The 21,464-nt window shown below is 50.2% G+C and overlaps 1 protein-coding gene across 4 annotated transcripts in view; it reads left to right on the top strand.

Moving 5' to 3' along the window:
* The window catches only part of LOC119433926 (ataxin-1-like), a 141,904-nt gene that overhangs the window by 56,169 nt on the left and 64,271 nt on the right, over positions 1-21,464 (top strand). Inside the window, exons 1-2 of one of the 4 annotated variants that reach the window (XM_049671734.1) lie at positions 8,702-8,941; positions 13,537-13,669. The exons of 1 other annotated variant lie outside the window; for it this stretch is intronic. In XM_049671734.1, coding sequence (XP_049527691.1) covers positions 13,633-13,669 — 37 coding nt within the window. In that variant the 5' untranslated portion in view covers positions 8,702-8,941; positions 13,537-13,632. Of the gene's footprint in view, positions 1-8,689; positions 8,951-13,536; positions 13,670-21,464 lie in introns of those variants that run through there. 2 more of the 4 variants (XM_049671733.1, XM_049671735.1) reach the window with 2 other exon arrangements.

Below are 21,464 nucleotides of genomic sequence, written 5' to 3'. Positions count from 1 at the left end.
ATTCCGCTTGTGCAGCACGTGTCTCGAAGTGAATAATCAAAGAAAGATAACTGCAGTGATACTTATAGTTCGTTAGTTAACTGGACGTTGCGACTTATCGTGTAAATAATGGTGTCCAGCTCTTCGAGTAATGATCCTGGGCGCGTATTCGCAAACCACTCTTACGATAGAATTGTTCGTAAGAGAAATTTTCAGCCAATCCCGATGTTGGACATACTTAGCGAAGACGGCTAGCCAATATGGCAGAGAACGCTTATGAACAAAAAGCTTTGTAAATTATTCCACTATTTTCCACGAGTGATTTTAAAGCATCTCTTAGAAGTAAGAGAGAGAGAGAATCTTTAGACAAAGCATTAGCCACACTACAAACATGCTATATTAAATACCAGATGACAATTAATAAAGAAAAAACACGTTGCAATGACAGTCACACGCAAAAAACAACCACTATTATTTACTTACCACATCAATGGTCATGTTCTGTCAGAGGCTTCCAGACATACCTATTTGGGAATAGTAATCACGTCTGATCTAAAATGGAACAAACACGTCACACACATAAAAAAAAAGCAAGGGCCATGAAAAATCTCGGTTACCGTGACGTAAAACTTCTCGCATAGAAAACATTTATCAGACAACCGTCGGAATTGTGTGGGCCCCCTGTGTTTTGTCTAACATTAAAAAAAAAAAAAAAACTAGAAAAGGTCCAAAGAAAATGTGCTCGATTTGTCTATGATTGTTCCAGCTGGCAGACGTCACTTTCACTCCTTTTACAAAGAGCGGAAGTCGAGAAATTGGAAACCAGAAATGCGGAAAGACTGCAACTTTTTATTTGCTTTTTCACGATTAGGTTGCTATCATAAAGCATTGGATGTCAAACCAGCATCTGGACGTGCTGTGCCCTCATGTCATTCTAACAAAGTTGCAGACTACATAAATCGCACTGACACATTAAAAGGTTAGTTTTCCCCCAGAAGGGGATCATTCATCAACCGATATTATAGAATGTATACAACAGTCGATTTATTTCCAAATGCACTGAGGAACCGGCTGTAACTATCTTTTACACCCACTCCTGCTTAAGGTACGGTACCAAGGCTAGCAGTACAGAATAAATAAATAAATAAATAAATAAATAAATAAATAAATAAATAAATAAATAAATAAATAAATAAATAAATAAATAAATAAATAAATAAATAAATAAATAAATAAAAGGCCACGCGTACTGATCCACCCGAATGTCTGCAACGTCAACGGCTCTCGTTGCAGCCTCATCGCTTCCGGGTGTTCGGGGTGGTTGGGGCGCACGAGGAATCAAGCACGCCGCGGTGGCTTAGTGGCCAGGGGCGTTGTGCTGCTGAGCACGAGGTCGTGGGTTCGATTCCCGGTCGCATCCCTATGAAGGCGGAATGCAGGACGAGCGTGCGCTGTTTGATTTGGGACGTCCAACCGCGCCTAATCAGTCACTCGAGAATTCAAACACCTCTGTACTCAGGAGGAACAGCAACCACCCTTGGTTCTCCCTGCGCGGTGCGGCTGCCGACACGGAAATCGGCGCTGCTGAGTGCCGATGGAAGCGCGGACTGCCCCGAAAAGGGGTCCCTCTATTGACGTCGCTGCGCAAGCGGTGACGTATAGGCTGCTTAAAGCAAACTTGCGTGCTCTTATTACGATGTCTCAAGGTCGTCGGGGTCTTTCGTTGCAGCAATAACGACAAAACGCGAAAACTATTGGCTGCGCAAACATACGACGTACATGTATACATACATCACCAGCCACGGCGCGTGTGTGGTTGTCAACTATTTCGGCTGCGTCGATTCCCACTCAATTGAGAGTCGTGGCACGTGTGGGTTACCAACGTAAATAATCAAAACTCACGATCTGATCGCTTGACGCGGGAGCCGAAACATAACAGTGCTCATATGTGTACGCGCTAGCTCAACACACACCCTCCCCCATCCGGTGCGATTGCGGCACATTTTCCCCGAGTGCTCTTTGCAAGTTTTGTCAGGCAACTAGAGCGACGCTCTCGAACATGCTGTGGGAGTGTCCTGTTATAACAGCGAAAATGGCAGTAGCTCCGGAGGCTCCTGCGTCGAAGTGGGCCGCCGCTCTGCGCAGCTCCAACCTCAAGACACAAGCGTGGGCAGTCCAGCGGGCTCGGAAGGCGGCGACGAGGCAAGGCCTCCGAGTACCCTCATGGGAGACCTGAGCCCGGGTCGTTAAACTTCGCCGGATTTTTAATAAAGTTGTTTCCATCCATGTCTGAAGGAAAGGGCTGCATGCACAACCGCGAGACGTCTGACCGTGAATCGTGAGCATACTCTTGTTGCCACCGGTGGCGTTCTCACGTATAGTTCAAATATATGGCGCTACAGGTCTACTGGGCCTCCTGTATGAGGCCGATTGCGCGGATCAACATGGCAATCCCTGTGGTTTGTCAACCGACACTACACATGAGGTTTGTGCTTCAGCACCAGCTCTTTGACCTGTGAGCATTGATGACACAAAAAGGAATGCGACGGCTCTTTTTCGGGATACGATTTTCGCAAAACGGGATTGGTGCGTTGGAGAGGAGGGGCGATAAGAGGACCAAAAAGGAAAAAAAAAAAAAATTGGTTGTCATTGCATTGCGACTTGTAAGGCATGCTCTTATTACTTATAAAAATGATTTTATTCGGGGCAGAAAGCGCGTCTATAGTTAACAAACTGCTAATGCAACGTATCTACAAATAACACAGTTTGAACGCTTGTCGATGTAATCAGCAGAACGGTACCGTCGTTGTTACGATCGTCTCGTATGTTTCTTACGCTGCTGCTGAACTACAGCCTGGGCGAATGCTGCTACAAAAGGGCACATTCGGTAGACGAATTTATAGATACACAATTCACCTTGCAGAGGCTGATTGTAGGCTCGAACACGAGCACGCGCATACATTTGGGTGCTCCGCCCGACGCAAGGCTGTTTCACATGCTGCGACTCCATGGAGCGAAAAAAATCGGTGCCGTCGCACGCGTCGCAATGCGATTTTTTGAGGGCTCAATTCACATGATTGCGATTTCAACAACGCGACTGATGCGACGCCCAGGGTTGCTTGCTGCCAGGTTTTGTCGCACACGCCGCATAATTATTTTAATGTAATGAAGAAGACGTGCGCGTTGTAAGACAATTGACTTCTCTTTATTAGGACCAAATAATACGCGTGTTTTGTAATTTAAAAACGTGTTAAAGTTTAAATTTGTTTTGGAGTGCGCAACGGCGGTTCCTATGCATGACGTACGTAAACAGCTGTTCGCAGCTGGTATAGTTCAGCGCTGTGTTGTCTCATGTGCCTTCTATGTGTCGCTCTGCCTGGATAGGATAAAAAGTCCGCAATATATTCAAGGTTTATTGGTTTCTGTGTAGGAAAAAAAGAATCTCCATCAGAGAAGGTACAACTTAACGTGCATGGAGTATTCGAGAACAAATCATCATCATCATCAGCCTATACTTATGTCCACTGCAGGACGAAGGCCTCTCCCTGCGATCTCCAATTACCCCTGTCTTGCGCTAGCGTATTCCAACTTGCGCCTGCGAATTTCCTAACTTCATCATCCCACCTGGTTTTCTGCCGTCCTCGACTGCGCTTCCCTTCTCTTGGTATCCCTTCTGTAACCCTAATAGCCCACCGGTTATCCATCCTACGCCTTACATGGCCTGCCCAGCTCCATTTCTTCCGCTTAATGTCAACTAGAATATTGTCTATCCCCGTTTGTTCTCTGATCCACACCGCTCTCTTCCTGTCTCTTAACGTTAGGCCTAACATATTTCGTTCCATCGCTCTTTGTGCAGTCCTTAACTTGTTCTCGAGCTTCTTTGTTAACCTCCAAGTTTCTGCCCCATATGTTAGCACCGGTAGAATGCAATGATTGTACACTTTTCTTTTCAATGACAGTGGTAAGCTCCCGGTCAGGATTTGGCAATGCCTGCCGTATGCACTCCAACCCAATTTTATTCTATTGTAAATTTCTTTCTCATGGTCAGGGTCCCCTGTGAGTAATTGACCTAGATAAACGTACTCCTTTACAGACTCTAGAGGCTGACTGGCGATCATGAATTCTTGTTCCTTTGCCAGGCTAATGAACATTATCTTTGTTTTCTGCATATTCATCTTCAACCCAATTCTTACACTTTCTCGATTAAGGTCCTCAATCATTTGTTGTAATTCGTCTCCATTGTTGCTGAATAGGACAATGCAAACCGAAGGTTGCTGAGATATTCGCCGTCGATCCTCACTCCTAAGCCTTCCCAGTCTAAGAGCTTGAATACTTCTTCTAAGCATGCAGCATGCAAAACAAATATACTCTGTTTATTCAAGCGTTAAATATGCTGTCGTAGAAAATTCATTACGATAGTCTGCACGCTTGGCATGTCAAATTTAATAAGCAAGTGAGGCAAGATAACCATTCAAGATGCATCGGGAAGTTGACGCTTGCGGACAGGAAAAGAATGTATCTAAGTGGTCACGCATTCAGCGCAACGTTGGAACTTCTGGTACTTTGCTGCCTTGTCATTTGCCCTTGCAGAGGTTGCAATTATTTAAACTGCTCCGTACGCGCGATTTTTGTATGCTACACAACAAATTAATAGTGTGACGACCCCAACAGGCTATGTCGTCTCGTGGGGATCGAACAGCTCAGTATTGGGAACTCGCATAGGTGTGTCTACAGCATACGAAGCAAAGGTGAAATTCCACTTCGTTTACTACGTAGCGCGTCAACGAACGCATGGAAAGGGAGATTGGAATCTGCGATACAAGTTTCTTATTCTCCCTTCGCGTACGTACCGGATTCAGCAATCAACCTCCGCGCGCATCGCACTTGCTGAGCGAGACGCCATTTTCCAAAACAGACCGCGAAATAGCTCTCGGCGCAATTTTGACGGAAAATCGCAGCGAAAGCTGGGACCAACCGCTTGGTCGCAGCCGAAAATCGCAGAGTCAGCACTGCCACCAGCCGTTACCGGCAGCAGAAACGCCGGCTGTGTCCACTTAAATAACACACACACACACACACACACACACAACACACACACACACACACACACACACACCCACACACACACACACACACACACACACCACACACACACACACACACCACACACACACACACACACACACACACACACACACACACACACACACACACACACACACACACACACACACACACACACACACACACACACACCACACACACACACACACACACACACACACAACACACACACACACACACACACACCACACACACACACACACACACACACACACACACACACACACACACACACACACACACACACACACACACACACACACACACACACAACACACACACACACACACACACACACACACACACACACACACACACACACACACACACACACCACACACACACAACACACACACACACACACACACACACACACACACACACACACACACACACACACACACACACACACACACACACACACACACACACACACACACACACACACACACACACACACACACACACACACACACAGCACGCACGCACACATGCACACACAAGGGAAAGGAGAAGACGAAAAGAGAGAGAGAAGGCAAGAGAAAGAGCACTAGTTGCGCTCACACCAACGCCCTCGCTGCTATCTGCGCCAGCGACGCGCACGGCCATGCTCCAAGCATTTCCACATCACATCATAATAAGCATACCGTGCCAGCTCGAAAACAACCACCAGAAAATGCATGTCTCACGTATACCTGGTGCACAACGTATAGAGCTTTCGCCCAAGCCAGCCAGCCAGCATGGCGGAGAAACCAGCCACGCATTCGAACCAGAACATTTGTGCGATTGTAACGCGATCACCGGGCAAAACAGACCATTGATTGTTCTTTCTACTTGAACCAGTCGCGCACAGAAATCTCGGGAACACCAAACGCGCGCGAAGCGTTACAAATCCAGAGTATAGCTACTTTTAGCGAAGGAATATTTCTCTTTCTCGAACGGAAAACGATTTTTCAATTTTTTTTTTTTTTGCCTTCTGAGTGAGATTTAAGTTCAACGTCATATACACGTCTATGGGCAACACGGCTTGCCTATAGACGTATGTACATCATGGCCATTGACAGAAATCCTGGCCATTGACGGAAGCGGGCAATCATGCATCAGTACACTATCGATACTACTAACAGAAAAAGAAGAAAAAAGCTACTTGCGCAAAGACGATATTTTCACCCTAAGAGACGGATAACCGGCATTAAAAAAGGAAAAAAGAACCAATGGCTGTCTTGTGCTATAAAAAGTGTGGGACACTGAACAGGTAGTAAGCAGTTGCTCACAAACTGCGAATCAGTGACAGTGATAGCTCGCACGGTATCGCGCGTAGCGACAGCTCCGTGGCGCGCAAACATCTACGCGTAACTCGTGGACCAACGTACTATCGACCAAAAAAGTTTACGGACCACGGGATCTCAGAAAACGATAAATTCCGAGCAGCCTTTAGAAGTAGCCAGTAAAACCGTACACCACAATGTTGTTCGCATATGCCAGTAGAGGCTGGACATGGCTGCGCTTTGAGGCTGCGGAGATATTCAGCTTTTTGTCAGATCCCTTGGTTCGTAAACTTTTTTGGTCGATAGTACGTATAGTTCATGCCTGTGCAGCCCATGCTGTGTATTCTGCGACTCCCGAGGCCCAAGTCCTGCCTTGTCCTTTCTTTTCCATTGTTTCTACTTCGTTCTTCTCACCGCAATGCCGCTTCTTTGAAGAACCCGGGTTCCTTAGGCATTTACTTGGGTGTTGCAGACAAGCACCAATAAATCCTCCGAACCCTTATCACACCAACGAGCTTTGGGAGAGAGTCTTGGCCAGCTCCGACCTCGAAGATCAGCAGCGGCTGATCGCGAAGGCCCAGGACGCGGCCCATGCTCAGGGCATTCTGGAATGAGGGCGCCTCTCTAAATCTACATTCACATAATAAAGATGTTTATTCTCTCTCTACTTCGTTCATCTAGAAGCTCCAATCAAACCAACGCGCCTGTGTTTGTCTCCTTCTTCCTCTTTATAAATATTTCCATTGCTACGGTATTCAGCGCATTCTTCGTTGTTGCCTATAGAGATAATCTTTTCGCGTGAGCCGCTGAGAATGCAATCAGTTATTTCTTATGCAAACATACTCTTAATTGGTTTTGACAAGAGTTAATTAAATTTGCGAGACGCTACCGCCAGTTTCGTTTCATGACATGCAAGAGGGTCAGTTATATACCCTCAGGACTTCGCTTCGAATGGCACCTCTCAATCTCTCCTTTAAAAAAAAAAAATTTTTTTTTCTATGTCCCCTGACGGATTGAGTTACCGTGACGCCAACAAAGCACCCTCATGCAGTTATCATTGTTATAGATTGAATGCAAAACGAGAGGTTGATAGGAAGATGGAGGCTTGAAATGATTAACAATGGATAGAACAAGGAATGTCGCTGAAGCCAACGTTTCGACAAGGGGACTTGTCCAGCGTTGACTTGACGAGCCATCCATTGATGGGTCGCGCCGTCGATGAGGGATAAAGCTTGCCTGGGAATTTCACTGCCCCAAAGTTCCTTTAGTCTTTCCGCCCGGTTCCCTTTGTTGTCAATGAAAACCATCTCGGTTATTTTCTTTCGTGTTAAGTGGTACTCATTGCATTTTCATCATTTCCAATCGCGTTTCGCTCTCAACCGTTCTTGACCCCATCTTACGAATGGCCTTGTGAAGTCGAGCTCGTATTGGCAAAGCCGTTCGTTCGTTCAAGTAGTTAATAAGAACAGGAGCCGGACAATAGTAGCAGCGAACATAATATTGGGCATTATGGCTGGTCATGGTAAAACATCTCATGCGGATTAAAAAAGAAGAGAAACAGCGACATTGGCAGCGGACGCTGAGTAGGGACGACGAGGATCGCAAGACAAAATCTTTCGAAACTGAGAGGTGACAGGTGGTACTTTTCTCTGTTTCACCCTGGTGCCTTGTTTACATCGCAGCCGGCGGCAATGCATTTAACCATCTGGCGCCGGGCCGGAGCCAGCATTTCGGGTCACCGAGTCTGTGCTGTCGTGCGCCCTTGGAGCGAGCGTGCACCCCCCCCCCCCCCCCTCGCCCATCCAAAACGGGCGGCCTCCCGTCCTTGCGCAACAGCGCACGCACAGGTTGTCCACGTGCGCGCGTGGTATGCACGTGAGAGCAGACTGCGCGCTCTTTGTGTAGTTCGCGGTCGCCCGCATCCGACGTGCAGGGCGATTCCGGCTCCTAACGCTTGACGTCAGCGACGGTGACATATTTCGTTTGCATTCCCGCAAGTGCGGCGACCTCGGCCAGCACCTGTGCACACGCTGGGCAGCTTTGGGGTCCTGCGCGCGGCTCAGGTATGTGTAGCGAGAGAGCGGTGGCGGCGTCGGTTGTACGCCTCCCCCTCTTCCCCATCGCGTGCATTCCTGAGTAGGCGTTACGGAAGAGCCGGCGAGGGGGAAGCCCCCCGAGCAAGTTCCCTTCCTCCGGCGAGGAGGAGGAGCCCCCGCGCGGGCCCCGGGACACACACACACACAACTGGGCCGCCGCTAGTGCGCCGCCGCCGCCGCCTTGCCAAGAGCCCCCTTTCTTCTTCCAGAGCCTCCGGCGGACGCACTTTCTCCAGCTGCGCCGTCGTGAAAGGAGGAGTGCGCGCGCGGTCGTGTCGGACGACGGAGGTTGACGGCTCCGCGCTGGTGTGGCGCCCCCCCGGTCTGTTGCTGCAGCTGCGGTACCGCTGCTCGGATTCGACGCGCAGGGGCCGCATGCGGCCCCAACAGGCACGCGAACCCGTGGCCTTCCGGTGTGAACAGCGTGCTGCTCTTGTGCCATGAGCGTGGATCTCGTGAGAGCCCTACCCAACGGTGAGCCCGGTGAGAGCACCTCGCCCCCCTCCCCCCCAACACACTCTGAATCTCCTTCGCACGTTTGCCGGCCGCCCTCTCTCGCGTCGGGGCACCATGTCAGACGCGGGTCCCGACGTCACGCCGAGGCGGTGGTGTGTCTGGAGCGCCAGCTGGCACGGCTGGTGGACACTGACGCCATGGCGATATTGTGCGGGACCCTTCTACGAGAAGCCCTCGCGCGAGAGAACTTCCCAAGAGTGCTAGGCAGGGTTGGGTGTGCGCCGTAGCTTAGAAGCCGCGGTGCAAACCATTACTACGTGCACAGCTAGCTCTGTCCCAAACCCTGAAGGCAAACGCATCAGTAACGGGCCCAGTAGTGTGTATTCGATACAGCGCCTGAAGCCTAGTAGAATGCGCGAGCATCTTCGTTGATCGTGTTGGGTGTATGCATGTGTGTTGCAGTTAAGCTAATTGTACCCGTGGTGCAGCTGTACCAGCGATAACTGGAGCAGCAGCTGTGTTAACGGGCATTGTAATGACTTAAGTTTTACTTGCGCCATTCTCCCTTTAAAACTTAGGACACGAAGAGAGAGAGAGAGAGAGAGAGAGCGCGCACGTGCGTGCGTGCGTGCGTGCGTGTGTGTGTGTGTGTGTGTGTGTGTGTGTGTGTGTGTGTGTGTGTGTGTGTGTGTGTGTGTGTGTGTGTGTGTGTGTGTGTGTGCGGGTGCGCGTTGGAGTTTCGATGACTGTTGCAAGACTGCGAAACTTCGTCGCGTGCTTTCTGCTGCGCTGCACACTGGCAATGAACATCGACTGACGTGCGCTAGTAGCCATAAGCATTACAGTATTTTAGTACCGCGTTACCGTTCTACCGTTACCAATATGCCGCTTCTGCCCAACTGTTCATGCGCGATGCTGTCAGCCCCGTGCGTTCGCTGTCGGCGGCAGACTGTATACCGGTAAAGGTACAACGCCAACGCTAAAACTCTAGTAACCGTCACAAACTTCGTGCGTCCTACCAACCTATATCGACTTACTGACGGTATACGCGGACCGGACTTGACGCGTGCGTAGTTTGCGCGATCAACCGGGACGTGTTTTCATGGCATGCATCCCCGACTGATACGTGCACGTTAATGTTCTGCGGCACTTTATTCTGCAAGGCGCCTCGCTGACTTGGCTGTTGCCGAGTGAAGGTTCGGGTATTGGAGCCAGCGGACGGCACATATCGAGGGAGGAGAAATGCTAAGACTTGTGTGTGTGCCGAGATGTCTGAGCGCGTTAAGGGTCCCCACTTGTGTTCAAATTCGATTCGGAGCAACGTTCGCTCCGCTCAAGTATCCTTTGCGCCTCATTGTCGTCGTTGGTATAATGTGCAGTACGACAAATTTCAAAATGGTGGTTACGAGCACGGTGGTTGCCTTTGAGTGCACGTCACCAGGACCGTTATTTCACAAAGAACTTGTCAAATGGCACCGACGCAACCCTTGTCGCTTGATGTTGCGTCGAACGTGCTACGCCTAACTATAAAGCCCCGCCATGCAGCAGGACTGGCTGCGTGCGTTAGTCGAGCATGGGCCAGAATTCACAGAGCTGTTCGTGCGTGCGCACGCTTCGTGGCTTTCCACTGTTCTTGCGTTGACCAATCATCAGCGATGATACGATATGCAGGATGCCAGCCAATCACAGATATTTCTCAAGCCCGAAGAGCATCGTAAATTTGGGGCGCTATAACGTAAAGCTATTCCAAACTGTTCTTATTCCAATCTCCTGACGTCAAATTTACGTAACCACCGACGCAAGCATCGGGCGGTGACCCGCAGCGTTGTCTGAACAACCCAATCAAACACTCTCCTCGTTTATAGGAGGTCACCTTTGTTCGCTTTCAAAACGAATAATATTGCCTGCAGTGAGAGGTGTATGTTATCTAATTGGCTGACAAGAGGCGAGGAGCACGCTCTAGTGGAGAGGGTTTCAATGGGGCCGAGCTAGCACAGTGAAAATGGATAACCGCATGAAGAGGGTGGTGCCGGCTTCTCCGATTGGTCTGCTTCGCCTTACCTTGCGGTGGCTGGTCGAAAATCGCGGCGGCATGCAACGGAAGGATAAGAATGCCGCTAAAACGAATCCCCAGCAAGGAAGAGTTGGCAGAGCGATGTCGTATACGTGCCGAAAGGGCTCGATTACATTTTACTGCCACGCAAAATGGTTTATCATGCGCAAATAAATACATGCTCACCGGCAGATGCGAGTAGCGAGGGCCTGAGCGACCGGCGGGCCATCTTCTATTCCTTTCGGAACGGGGCAGTCGCTGGCTATTCAGAAAAAATTTCAGTTTTGTTCGGCATATTAATGCATTTTTTTTTCGCGTACACGTCACTTTGACGCGGTGACTTTTCACGGTTTTGTGAGGTCCCGTGACAGACAGGCAAAGTGGGCGCAGCCCGAAAACATTGGACCAATAGCAGAGGTCTAATGGGGAAAAGGCGTAGAATCAGGAATGATTATTTTTCTTTTGTGCGGTTTAATCATGCATAATCAGTGTGTACACGTTATATCAGATGGGGAGCTATCGTGGTTTTCGTGAGGTCGCGTGACAGACAGGCGAAGTTGGGAGTGGCCCGAAAATGTTTTGACCAATTTGGAATAGCTTTACGTCATAGCGCCCTTGGCCTTTGATTTTTTGAAGTGGGCTGCATGTAGTTTTCGCAGCATTGCGAGTTGTTATCGAGATATAGCACGAAAACCGCAAAAAGAAAAAATGCTCCAATTTCCTCGCTGCCTGGAAACTGCGAGGTATTAGACAGTTTTAGCAGAGCGCCGCTCCGCTCAGATTTCACACTCTGAGATACTGCAGGGAACTGCGTAGATTTCGCAGTTGATAAGCGCGTCTTGCCGAGACGTGAGCGACGCGCTATCAACTCGGCTGCAAAACGACGAAGAGGCCAAGTAGACACGCTGTCACGCTTCGCTCAGTCGGCTTTGTAGCGGAGCGAGGACTACGGTGGGTTTACGCTATACTGCCTAAACAAATCCACATTGCACTGGTCGATTCCTTCCTTCGTCAGCTGTCTAGGCTGGAGGTCGCCTATACCGTGCTCCGCAAACTTATATATGAGCGGCAGCACTTTCGGCGCTGAGTACGAGATTTGAATGAAATGCCGAAACAGCCGAGCCTGGCTGCTCTGCGAATGGGCGCTGGTTTAGTCGTGCGCTCAGTGCAAGATCCGACAGTGACCGTCAACATCACCCGCCGAATAGCGTCCACTAATGCTCCTTCCACTCTCCGGCACCAACGGCTCCCGCGCCACATGCACCTTTCCTGGGGTGCTTCAAACGTCCTATCTTTGCCCGTTGTGTATACGAGTGCAAAGCGCATTTGCTATTGCTCTGAGAGAGAGAGGGGCTGAGCTTATGATAACTGAAAAGATTCTGCGCCACCCGTTGGCACTCGCAACATGTTGAGGGGGCATTACGGCGACGCGAAGTTCTCGCCGAAAGGGCTTCATTTCCCTTGCGTCTGTATTTTCCTGCTGCGACAACCGCACGAGGCTTGCACATTCGCCGTTCCGCCTGGGCGCCGTCTCAATAGGGGAATTGCCGCCTCACTTCGATTGTCCATCTTCCCTGTATATATACGCATACGTATAGGCCAGTCCGCGGCTCGTTTTCAATTTTAGACGCAATACTTCGCCTCCAGCGACATTTGCCCGTTATTTTAAGCGCGAACACAGCCCAAGTTCAGGGTCACGAGGCCCCGCGCAGCAGCTGCAGTTGGCCAAGACGACCGCAGGCACGCTAAATGTTGTATATACACACAAACACAGGGCGCGCCCCAGCTTTGTTTGCGAGTCGCGGTGGAGCCCTCGGCTTCGCCGCTCCACAAATGGCGTAGTTCAAAACGATTGTGCATCACGGTGACACGAACGTATCTGCTACGTGCTCGACGCAAAACAATTGCGTATAGCTTACGTGTATAGCACCGCAGGTCTCATCAATAATGCTGCCAGCCGCGTTTGTTCTTGTGCCAGCGAACGCGCACAAAACTATAAGGTTGCGGCGGACAAGGGGTTGTAACATCTATATAGCGTGCATGCGACTTTTCTTGTGCATATCACACTGCGGCATGCGAAGAAGTACGAAAAAGGTCGCGTAAACCGTCAAGAACGAATTGGTTGCAGGGGATTGATTGGCAGTGCTGGCATTTGTTGCATGCCCTTTGACCCTATTATTATTATTATTATTATTATTATTATTATTATTATTATTATTATTATTATTATTATTATTATTATTATTATTATTTCATGCTTGCGCTGGCGGTGCTCAACACGGGCTATGCTAAAACGCAGTTTGCCGCAATAGATTGCTCGGCGTGCAATATGAGTTTTGTGTGTTCACGTGTGACGTCTTGCAGAGAAGTTTGGTTTCACTCTGCCTTCGCTGCACGACGCTCGGAAGTAGGCGCCGCGATGTACTAATTGGTTTTGCTGAGCGTACGATAGTAAATTACTCGACATACTATTGGTGCGTGAGCTAGAGAGAGGCAACCAATTGTTCTTCTACCGGCAGCTGGTGCCTGAAACGAACCTGACTATCTCCTGGCTCCACAGTGACAACCCCTGTCATCAGCGCGGCGTGCAAGTGTGCGGAACTGTGTACTGCTTTGTACGAAACGTGTGCAAAGTATCGTGCGCCTCACGCCGACCATGGTTTTTGATATGGAACTGCTTCTTTTTCGTCCACGTAAGCGCTGACTTTCTTATTGATGATGTCGTTGTGCACGGAATTTGTGTATGTATGTGTGCAGGCCTGTGGTCAGAGTTTTACTTAACATCAGTTAATAATTTGCTTTCTTTTTACCAGCTATTATACCTTTTTTTTTCTTTCCTTTTTTTTTCTTTTTTTTTTCCTTAAGCACATTGTTTGCACAGCTCCCACAGACGGACTCAGCTTGCTGACTAGTTCCCGTTATAGTTAAACTCGTAGCGTTTCTTTTCTTTTCTTTTTTTTTTTTTTTTTGCTACTTGCGTGGAAGAAAAGAGGGCGTATGTCTGACATTGAAATTTCTTCTTACGCCCCTCTTTTACTCCCCACCTCCCCCCCCCCCCCCCCTTTTTTTTTTTGATAGAAATGTCAATCACGGAACACCGCTCCTTTTGTATTGGATTTTCTTAGTTTCTCACTTAGCGTCTTAGCGTGGTTTCGGTGATGGCACATCTGGCGTTAATTATACGCAGCCACGAAGGACGCGCACGATTCACTGCGTGTTTCCGATGCTACTGTCCAAGTAGCAGTGGCCGCATTTGTGCGGTTCCATGTCGCCAATTGTGCGCGCTTCGCGTACGATTTCTGCATCCGTTAGGTGACGTCGTGCCGCTGTAGCCTTTAGCGATGCCTCCTGTCGGCGAGTGCGTGCGCTAGCCGTAACGGTTACGGTATATAATGCTATACACTAAAACACTTCACTGTCAACTTGAGCGCGCTAGCTGCTCAGCGTCGCATATGCGAGGTGCCATGCGCCGCACTGATTAGCCTGCGCGCAAGATGTTCGCAAGTTATTTGGATGTTTTAGAAGTAAGCGTTGCAGAGTTAGGGGGCGCAATCCGCGAGGTGTACAAAAGAACCCAAGTGATGTTTCCGTTATTGCTCGCGCTATATAGGCTGCTCGGGTGCGCTTTTTAGGGATTTACAAATGGCGTCCACAAGCGGATTAGTCTATATAGAAACGCAAACCACGCATGAGTTCTTTTCCATTCTTTTTGTATTACTTTTGTGTTCTTTCGTATGCCCCTGGCCGACAGTGTTCTCTAACTTTGGCTTCCCTACTACGAAACCTCCACATTTTTTTTTTTCCGTTTTGGGATCGCTGGCGATCGTGATTTCTGTTCCACTATATAAGAAAGAAAAAATAAGAAAACGAAAAAAAAAAAGGGGGGGGGGGGCATGTTAAAGTACATTCTTGTCTTCATGAGTCGCCTCGCAAGGTCAAATTGCAAGGTGGCGCGAAATTAGAAGAGCAACATAAATCCATCAGGAAAAGGAAAATTAACTTTAAAAATTAATTAAACTATGGGGTTTTACGTGCCGAAACCACGATCTGATTATTAGGCACGCCGTAGTGGGGACTCCGGAAATTTGGAACACCTGGGGTTCTTCTAACGTGCACCTAAATCTAAGTACACGGGTGTTTTCGCATTTCGCCCCCATCGAAATGCGGCCGCCGTGGCCGGGATTCGATCCCGCGACCTCGTGCTCAGCAGCCCAACACCATAGCCACTAAGCAACCACGGCGGGTAAAAAGGGAAAATTGTCATCCACCCGCCTTGTAGTGGAAGCTATACAAAGGAAGCACATACGGGTGGGCTTCCTTTGTATAGCTTCCTGCTAAAAGACGGGTGGATGACAAGTTTGCTTTTAATGAACTTTCCTCCACTTTGCGGGCTTAAACCGCAGAACTGATTTACCCCGTCACCGTCAATGCATAAGTTAGGGTTGCAATCCAGAATGAAGGACATTCTCTTTTCTTCTTCTTCTTCTTCTTCTTCTTCTTCTTCTTCTTCTTTCTTCTTCTTCTTCTTCTTCTTTTCTTTACCGTTTTTCTCCAATGCTTTTAACAAAAGTCAATTCATTTCCAGAACGTTTGAAATAGATTTGCTGCATGAAGTATTCTGCCCGTTTCGGGCTGACTTTAAAGAAGTCTGTCTCGGCTTTGCATGTTGACAAGGAAGTCGAAGTCTTACGAAGACGTTAGCATACTCCTGGGCCGGTATTTTGTAGCGATGACTTTAAAGTAATAATGCCTTTTCGCACTTATCGCGCTTTGTCAGTGGTCAGAGCGACGGTCCGCCCGCGTTATCAACGGGATCAGCCGGCCGTGAGCGGTGGATGATAAAATAAGTCATAAGGCATCGCTACAAAATCGCGGCCCTGAACACGTTCCACATGGTTTTCTTTTTTCTTTTCTTTTTTTTTTTTCATTCCGCCCTACTCGGAATGCAACCGCCGCGGCCGGTATTTCATCCCAACCTCGCGCTCAGCAGGTTATAGCCACCTGAGCCGCCGCGGCTGATATTTGAACGCGCCAAAGTATGTGCCCTCTATAACTGAGTGCAGGAGAAGCATGTTTTGTTCTCAGTATAGACGCGGACTGACAAAGCAGTGCTGCTGGAAGCCGCACCCACTGCGCGCTGCTTATTCGCGGTCTGCGTTCAGGTCTACAGTACCGTAATTCTCGTAGCATGTAGCATATCAGCGAGTTCGATGGGATGCGTTTCGCCACAGGCGAGCCCCCCCCGAATTGGGGGAGGGGGGTTTGTGCGACCGGCGTCTCCCGCGGCCGCCGGCGACGGTCACAAAACGGGTCGAAGCCGCGCATTGATGCGTTGACGGCATCGCATCCTGCGCCCGCTCGGCGCGTGACTGACAACTGGGAAGCTGGCGATCGGCGAGCGGAAAAACGGGTCACGCTGCAGGCCGAAGAACCGGGCAGCGTGCGAGAAACAAAAAAACAGGTCTGGGCGCGGAAATAACACCTTCGCGAAGAGATACCGGGAGTACGACGACTTCCGCCGTGTTTGGGTCGGCGCGGAAGAGCGCCAGTCGTCGCCCTCTCTCTGCCGGCTGATGACGAAATGCCACGCAGTGGTGCGGTTCGAGTTTCGTGGAAGCACCGAAGTGGATTGCTGCATGGCATCCGTTTCCCCGAGGAAAGCTGGAAACTTGGTCCTTTTTTGTGTGTGTGTGTGTGTGTGTGTGTGTGTGTGTGTGTGTGTGTGTGTGTGTGTGTGTGTCGCGTAAGTAAAGCTAATTCCCGAGAACAGGAGTACATGCTGCACCGACTTATTTGCGTATGTGAGATAGACTGACATTTTAACAAATGCTTAAACCGTCAACCCTACTTAAACCAAGGCCTGCGACTTCAGACGGAGGTGAACGAGGTGATACGAAATGAACACGAGAAAAAGAGAATAAATTAATAACAGTAGTAATAATAGTATAGGGAAACGAGAAGTCGTGTCTATATACCTATACAAATGCCACAAAACATACATAAGTTCTCACTGGCCCAAGCGGGAATCGAGCCTGCGACATCGCGCTCAGCAGCAGCCACTGAGTAATCACCGCGGCGGGTATACTGATCCAAGAATCCGCGTGTTACCAAAGCTGTAAATTTGTTCACAATACTGCGAGCTTCGCTATACTTTGTATTTGAATACGGCACTGCATGCGCGCACTTCTAGCGATGCGCTGAAAGTGCTTACAGATAGGTTTGTATATCCCGTCTGTCAGTAATTGCAGACGAGTACAACGCGAAGGTGATGCCTCGAATGCGTGATTTAAATTTTCTCATGATGATTTGCATTTCGTTGAAGAGACCTGTTATTTCTGCTATGAGAGACCGTGCTGTCAGCTCACACTAAGGTATGCAAATTGCTGCAAATGTCACACGCGTGCCACGCCGTGCTTGAAAAGTTTATTGACGCTTTGTTCGCATCCTTTTGTTGCTGATACATACGATGACAAGGACGATAGATCCGCGAAGCGCAGCGAGCTTATCGAATCAGTTCGTCTACGTGTAACGCGCGTCATTCATTTAGCTGCTAATTTGGCTTGCCATCAGAAAGTAATTGCACACTCTGCAGCTCACAGTACTTTAAAAATGCTTAAACGACCAACGAATATAAAAGTCGCCTTATTGTTCGTATCATTTTTACGGTGCTCGCTTTTTGGATACTAATTTATATGTATAATCCAAAATGTCCGTGCTGCTATAGGCCGATTAACCGATTAACGAAGCGATCAAAACGTACATTTCGAGTGACAGTTGAGGCTTTTAGTGCGGCTGCTCAGCGCAAACTCATGCGAGCTTACGAGATCTCGAAATCAGCCCCGCAAGACTGGTGCGATGAGTGCACCGGAGTCACTAGGCGTATATGTCGCAACGTTTCGGTGAGGCTGCATGTCGCAGTGAGTAAGCGCAGCTTTTTTGTCGTACGTTAGGGCAACAGTGGGAGCTGCATGAACAATCTCTATAGCACGATCTATAGGCCGCCGAAAATTTTCCTAGAAAAACGATCGAGAATTGTGCGCTCGAAGAAGAAATAGCGCTTAACGCATAGAACTTTATACTCACGGCAGGCTCTCTTTCGCGAAGTGTCCTGTTACGTATACGAGACGCGCATCGGAATGACGGTTACGCCGCACCCCGCCCAAGTGGGCCCTCGTTCTGAACGCTTAGCGAGCTGTTGCGTTTCACCTTGCGTAAACTGAAACCCGTCCGAACAGGCGACAGGCACATGTGCACTCCTTATACGTCCTCGTTGCTGCCACGTCGTGTATAGTTGTGGCCAGCTGGCAGCGTACGTAGTGTGTCGAACAGCGACCATGGTATCAGCCAGATGCCCGAACGTATACGTACTGTACGCACGCTGATTGTCGCACGAAAGCTGTGCGAGAGAGAGGGAGCTAAAGCAAACAAACGAAAAAAGATCCCAAACGCGGCCTCTAAGATTATCAAAACGAATTGAGCTGGGTTCAGAGTCACGCTGTATATATCGCTTTTCCGGAGCCGACACGGATCGTCGGCGACAAGGCCCGCTCGTCGCGGCGTCGTTGTCCCGGATGCCGCCCGTATAGCGCGCGCGTGCTCGTGCGTCAGCGCGATCTGCGCACGCGGGACTGTATAGGTTGATGCCGGAAGCGAAACAGGCGGAATCGCGGCGCCAGGGTTCCATGACATCGCCGCGCTATGCAGGGCAAGCCGACGGCCGCAGGAAGGAGAAAGAAGAAACGCCACGTGTAAGACGAAAACGTACAGTCATAATTAGTGACGTCCAATAACGCGCCCTCGTGGCGTTCGAGGTTGTCGGCGAAACCGCTACCCACCTCCGTCTTCTGAGGGGCAATTCTCGCGCTCCCGCTAATTTTCCAGGGTTTGCGCAGCAGAAGGAAGCCGAGGGAAAAAAAGAAACGCGTGCGGAAAACGCGTCAGCCAGACGCGGGAGCCCCCAAGCCTGCGACATCGTTCTTTTTTTTTTTTTTTCTTCACTCGCAGGCACGTTTTTTTAAGGGGGAGGGGGACCAAAAATGAACGAGCGTCGTGAAAGGAATTCCGTTGCGGCGCGCTTGCGCGGGCGGCTCAACAGGTGAAGGCGGCGCCGCATGGCAGCAACGGTACTCCGCGCTGCGGGCCATGCGTTCTCCCACGCTTCGCCCTCGGGCCGCGCGCTGAGTCACAGTCGACGCACCGCTGTCCCCCTCCCCTTGCTAAAACCCCCCGCACCTGGTGTGCTCGGGCGGCTTTTATTTCCGCGGTGTGCCGTAAAGTTTAGGAGAGAAAGAACGGGAGAGACGGGGGCGCACCGGGTTGCGCATTGAGAGCACCGCCGTGTCGGCCTCCCAACCGCGCGAAGGACGCAGCCCCTCGGCGACGGGAGCGTGGGCCGCAGGTAGGCGAGGAGGGCGGCCGGTTTCTCGTGTGGGCCCACAGCGGGGAGACGTGGGGGCTGCTCGTTATCGCACGCCCTGCGTTCCTGCGGGGGCCTCGTATAAGCCACGGCCGGGCACACGAGTGCTTTGCGTGTGCGCAGCGAGCTCTTCGGCTGGGTGGCCCACGCGATTTCTGGCCGGGTGTCACCCGCCGCCGTATTTTGTGACGATCCGTTTCGTTTTCTCTTCTTTCCGCCCTTCGGACGTCGCCGAGATCGGCCACTCGGCACTGCGGGCAATAAGGAAAGAAGAGTGGGAAAAAGAAAAGGGATCGTTACAAAATGGGGCCTCCAGATGTTCATTCCTTTCATCTGTTTTCCCCCGCCTTGAGCGCCGCCCTTCTGCGACGCGACCTTTCACCCCCATGGCTCTGCTTCTATTTTTTCTTTATCGTTTTTTTTTATTATTTTTTCCAGCGCTGTTCCTACCTAGGTGCGTTTGTCTATATTGCCGTGTTCTTTAAGCGGTCCCGTTATATTTCTTTGTTCATTTAACTGGCGCTTCCGCCATTATGCCTACTCTGACCCCCATTTCCCCATACCCCGTCTGAAAAGATCGCCCAAGTGGAGATCCGTGGTGTGATTACAGAGGCTTTCTTACTTTCTATCTTTCTCTCTTTTCTGAAATGAGTCATGCGCCTTGTCTGCGAAGCTGAAGGGAGGCGTGCAACGCACAAGCGCTCGATGTTCTGAAAAAGTGTGCGTCGTTTCGCGGCTCGAGGGCGCTGCACTCGTGTGAACGTGGTGCGCACTCTTCCACGTGCGTTTATAGATCGATCAGAAGTAGCATTTAGAATCGCAGAACCTCCTTTTCACACTTCTCATGAATACTGTTTTCTTGCGCCGAATCCATTCAGGGAGTTCACGAGACTTCGAGGTGCATGAGGGGGCGAATCGGCGCAGTCAGACTGAGCCTCCTGGTATAATCTGCACGTCTGGAAGCGGCGCGATCAACAGAAGCCGCTCTACATCCTAAAAGGCGTGCATGCCTTCACGAATAGTTTGCTGAAAGCGTAACATTTATACACACTTTACTCGCGTCTATTGTGAACCGATTAAAGTTGTTTCACTCACTCACACACGATAGTTTCGTAAAACGGCACACACGTTGCGCTAACATTTGGAGCTGTTCTTTCTCCGTGCCGAATTTATACATGCGTAAACCAATGTAACAAAAGGGAGAACGAAGTGTGGTCCATGAGCTGTTTCGTTCGTAATAACGTTTGTTTATGCTGCAGGGCTTCGCACGAATTATGCGGAACGTCTTAGTGCGGAACCTTGCATTAATTTTGACCGCCTGGGATTCTGTATAACGCCTACCGAAATCTCAATGTAAGAGTGTTTTCGCATTCCGTCGACCGTTGCCATCGGGAGCCGAACCCTTAAAACCCTACCACGTTGAGTCGCCGCTGTGCGCGAACGAAAGCAGGCTCGTTCCCCGCTCTTCCTGTTTCGATCAGCGACGTCGCGATCTCTCGTCGAAAGCAGCCGACGTGTGCCTGGCGCAGAGCTTTCGTCAAAGCAAGCAGGCGGCATCGCTTGCCTCTGGCCATCGTAGGGCGTGATATCTGCGTGGCTCAGCCGGGGGCCCAGGGGCGTAATTGCGTCTCAGCCCTGGCAATCGCCGTCGACACCCCGTCTCAGTATCCAACGCGCCAAGCCACGCGTTGGCTCCTCGCCGCGGGCGATTCCGGCAGTATTTCTATACCAAGGACGATGCCTCCGAGAGTATCGCTGATTAGTGCGTGTGCTGGCAGACGCGAGCCGTGCTGTTTACTCTGAGGAAGAGAAAGCGTCGGGGGGACCCTGGGCAGGAAATGGCCCGCCGAAGCACCGCACAGGCGCACCGAAGCCTTGGTGTCGCGCGCGTTCTGAATGAGCGGTCGCGGCGCGCGCACCACCTTGGAGCGGCGATACGGTTTTCTGGAAAGCGTCGTTCCCTTCAAGGCTCTCAGGTACCGGCCTTCGCCGCTCGATCGGCAAAGAGAAAGCTGCCGAGGAGACGCAGTCCAAAAAACGAAGAGCGCCCTCCCAGAATGCGCGGCGCTCCC

The sequence above is a fragment of the Dermacentor silvarum genome, chromosome 1 (genome assembly GCF_013339745.2).
Source record: "Dermacentor silvarum isolate Dsil-2018 chromosome 1, BIME_Dsil_1.4, whole genome shotgun sequence".
Lineage (NCBI taxonomy): Eukaryota > Metazoa > Arthropoda > Arachnida > Ixodida > Ixodidae > Dermacentor > Dermacentor silvarum.
Note: the sequence above shows the minus strand (reverse complement) of the source record. Positions and strands in the feature narration are given on the sequence as shown.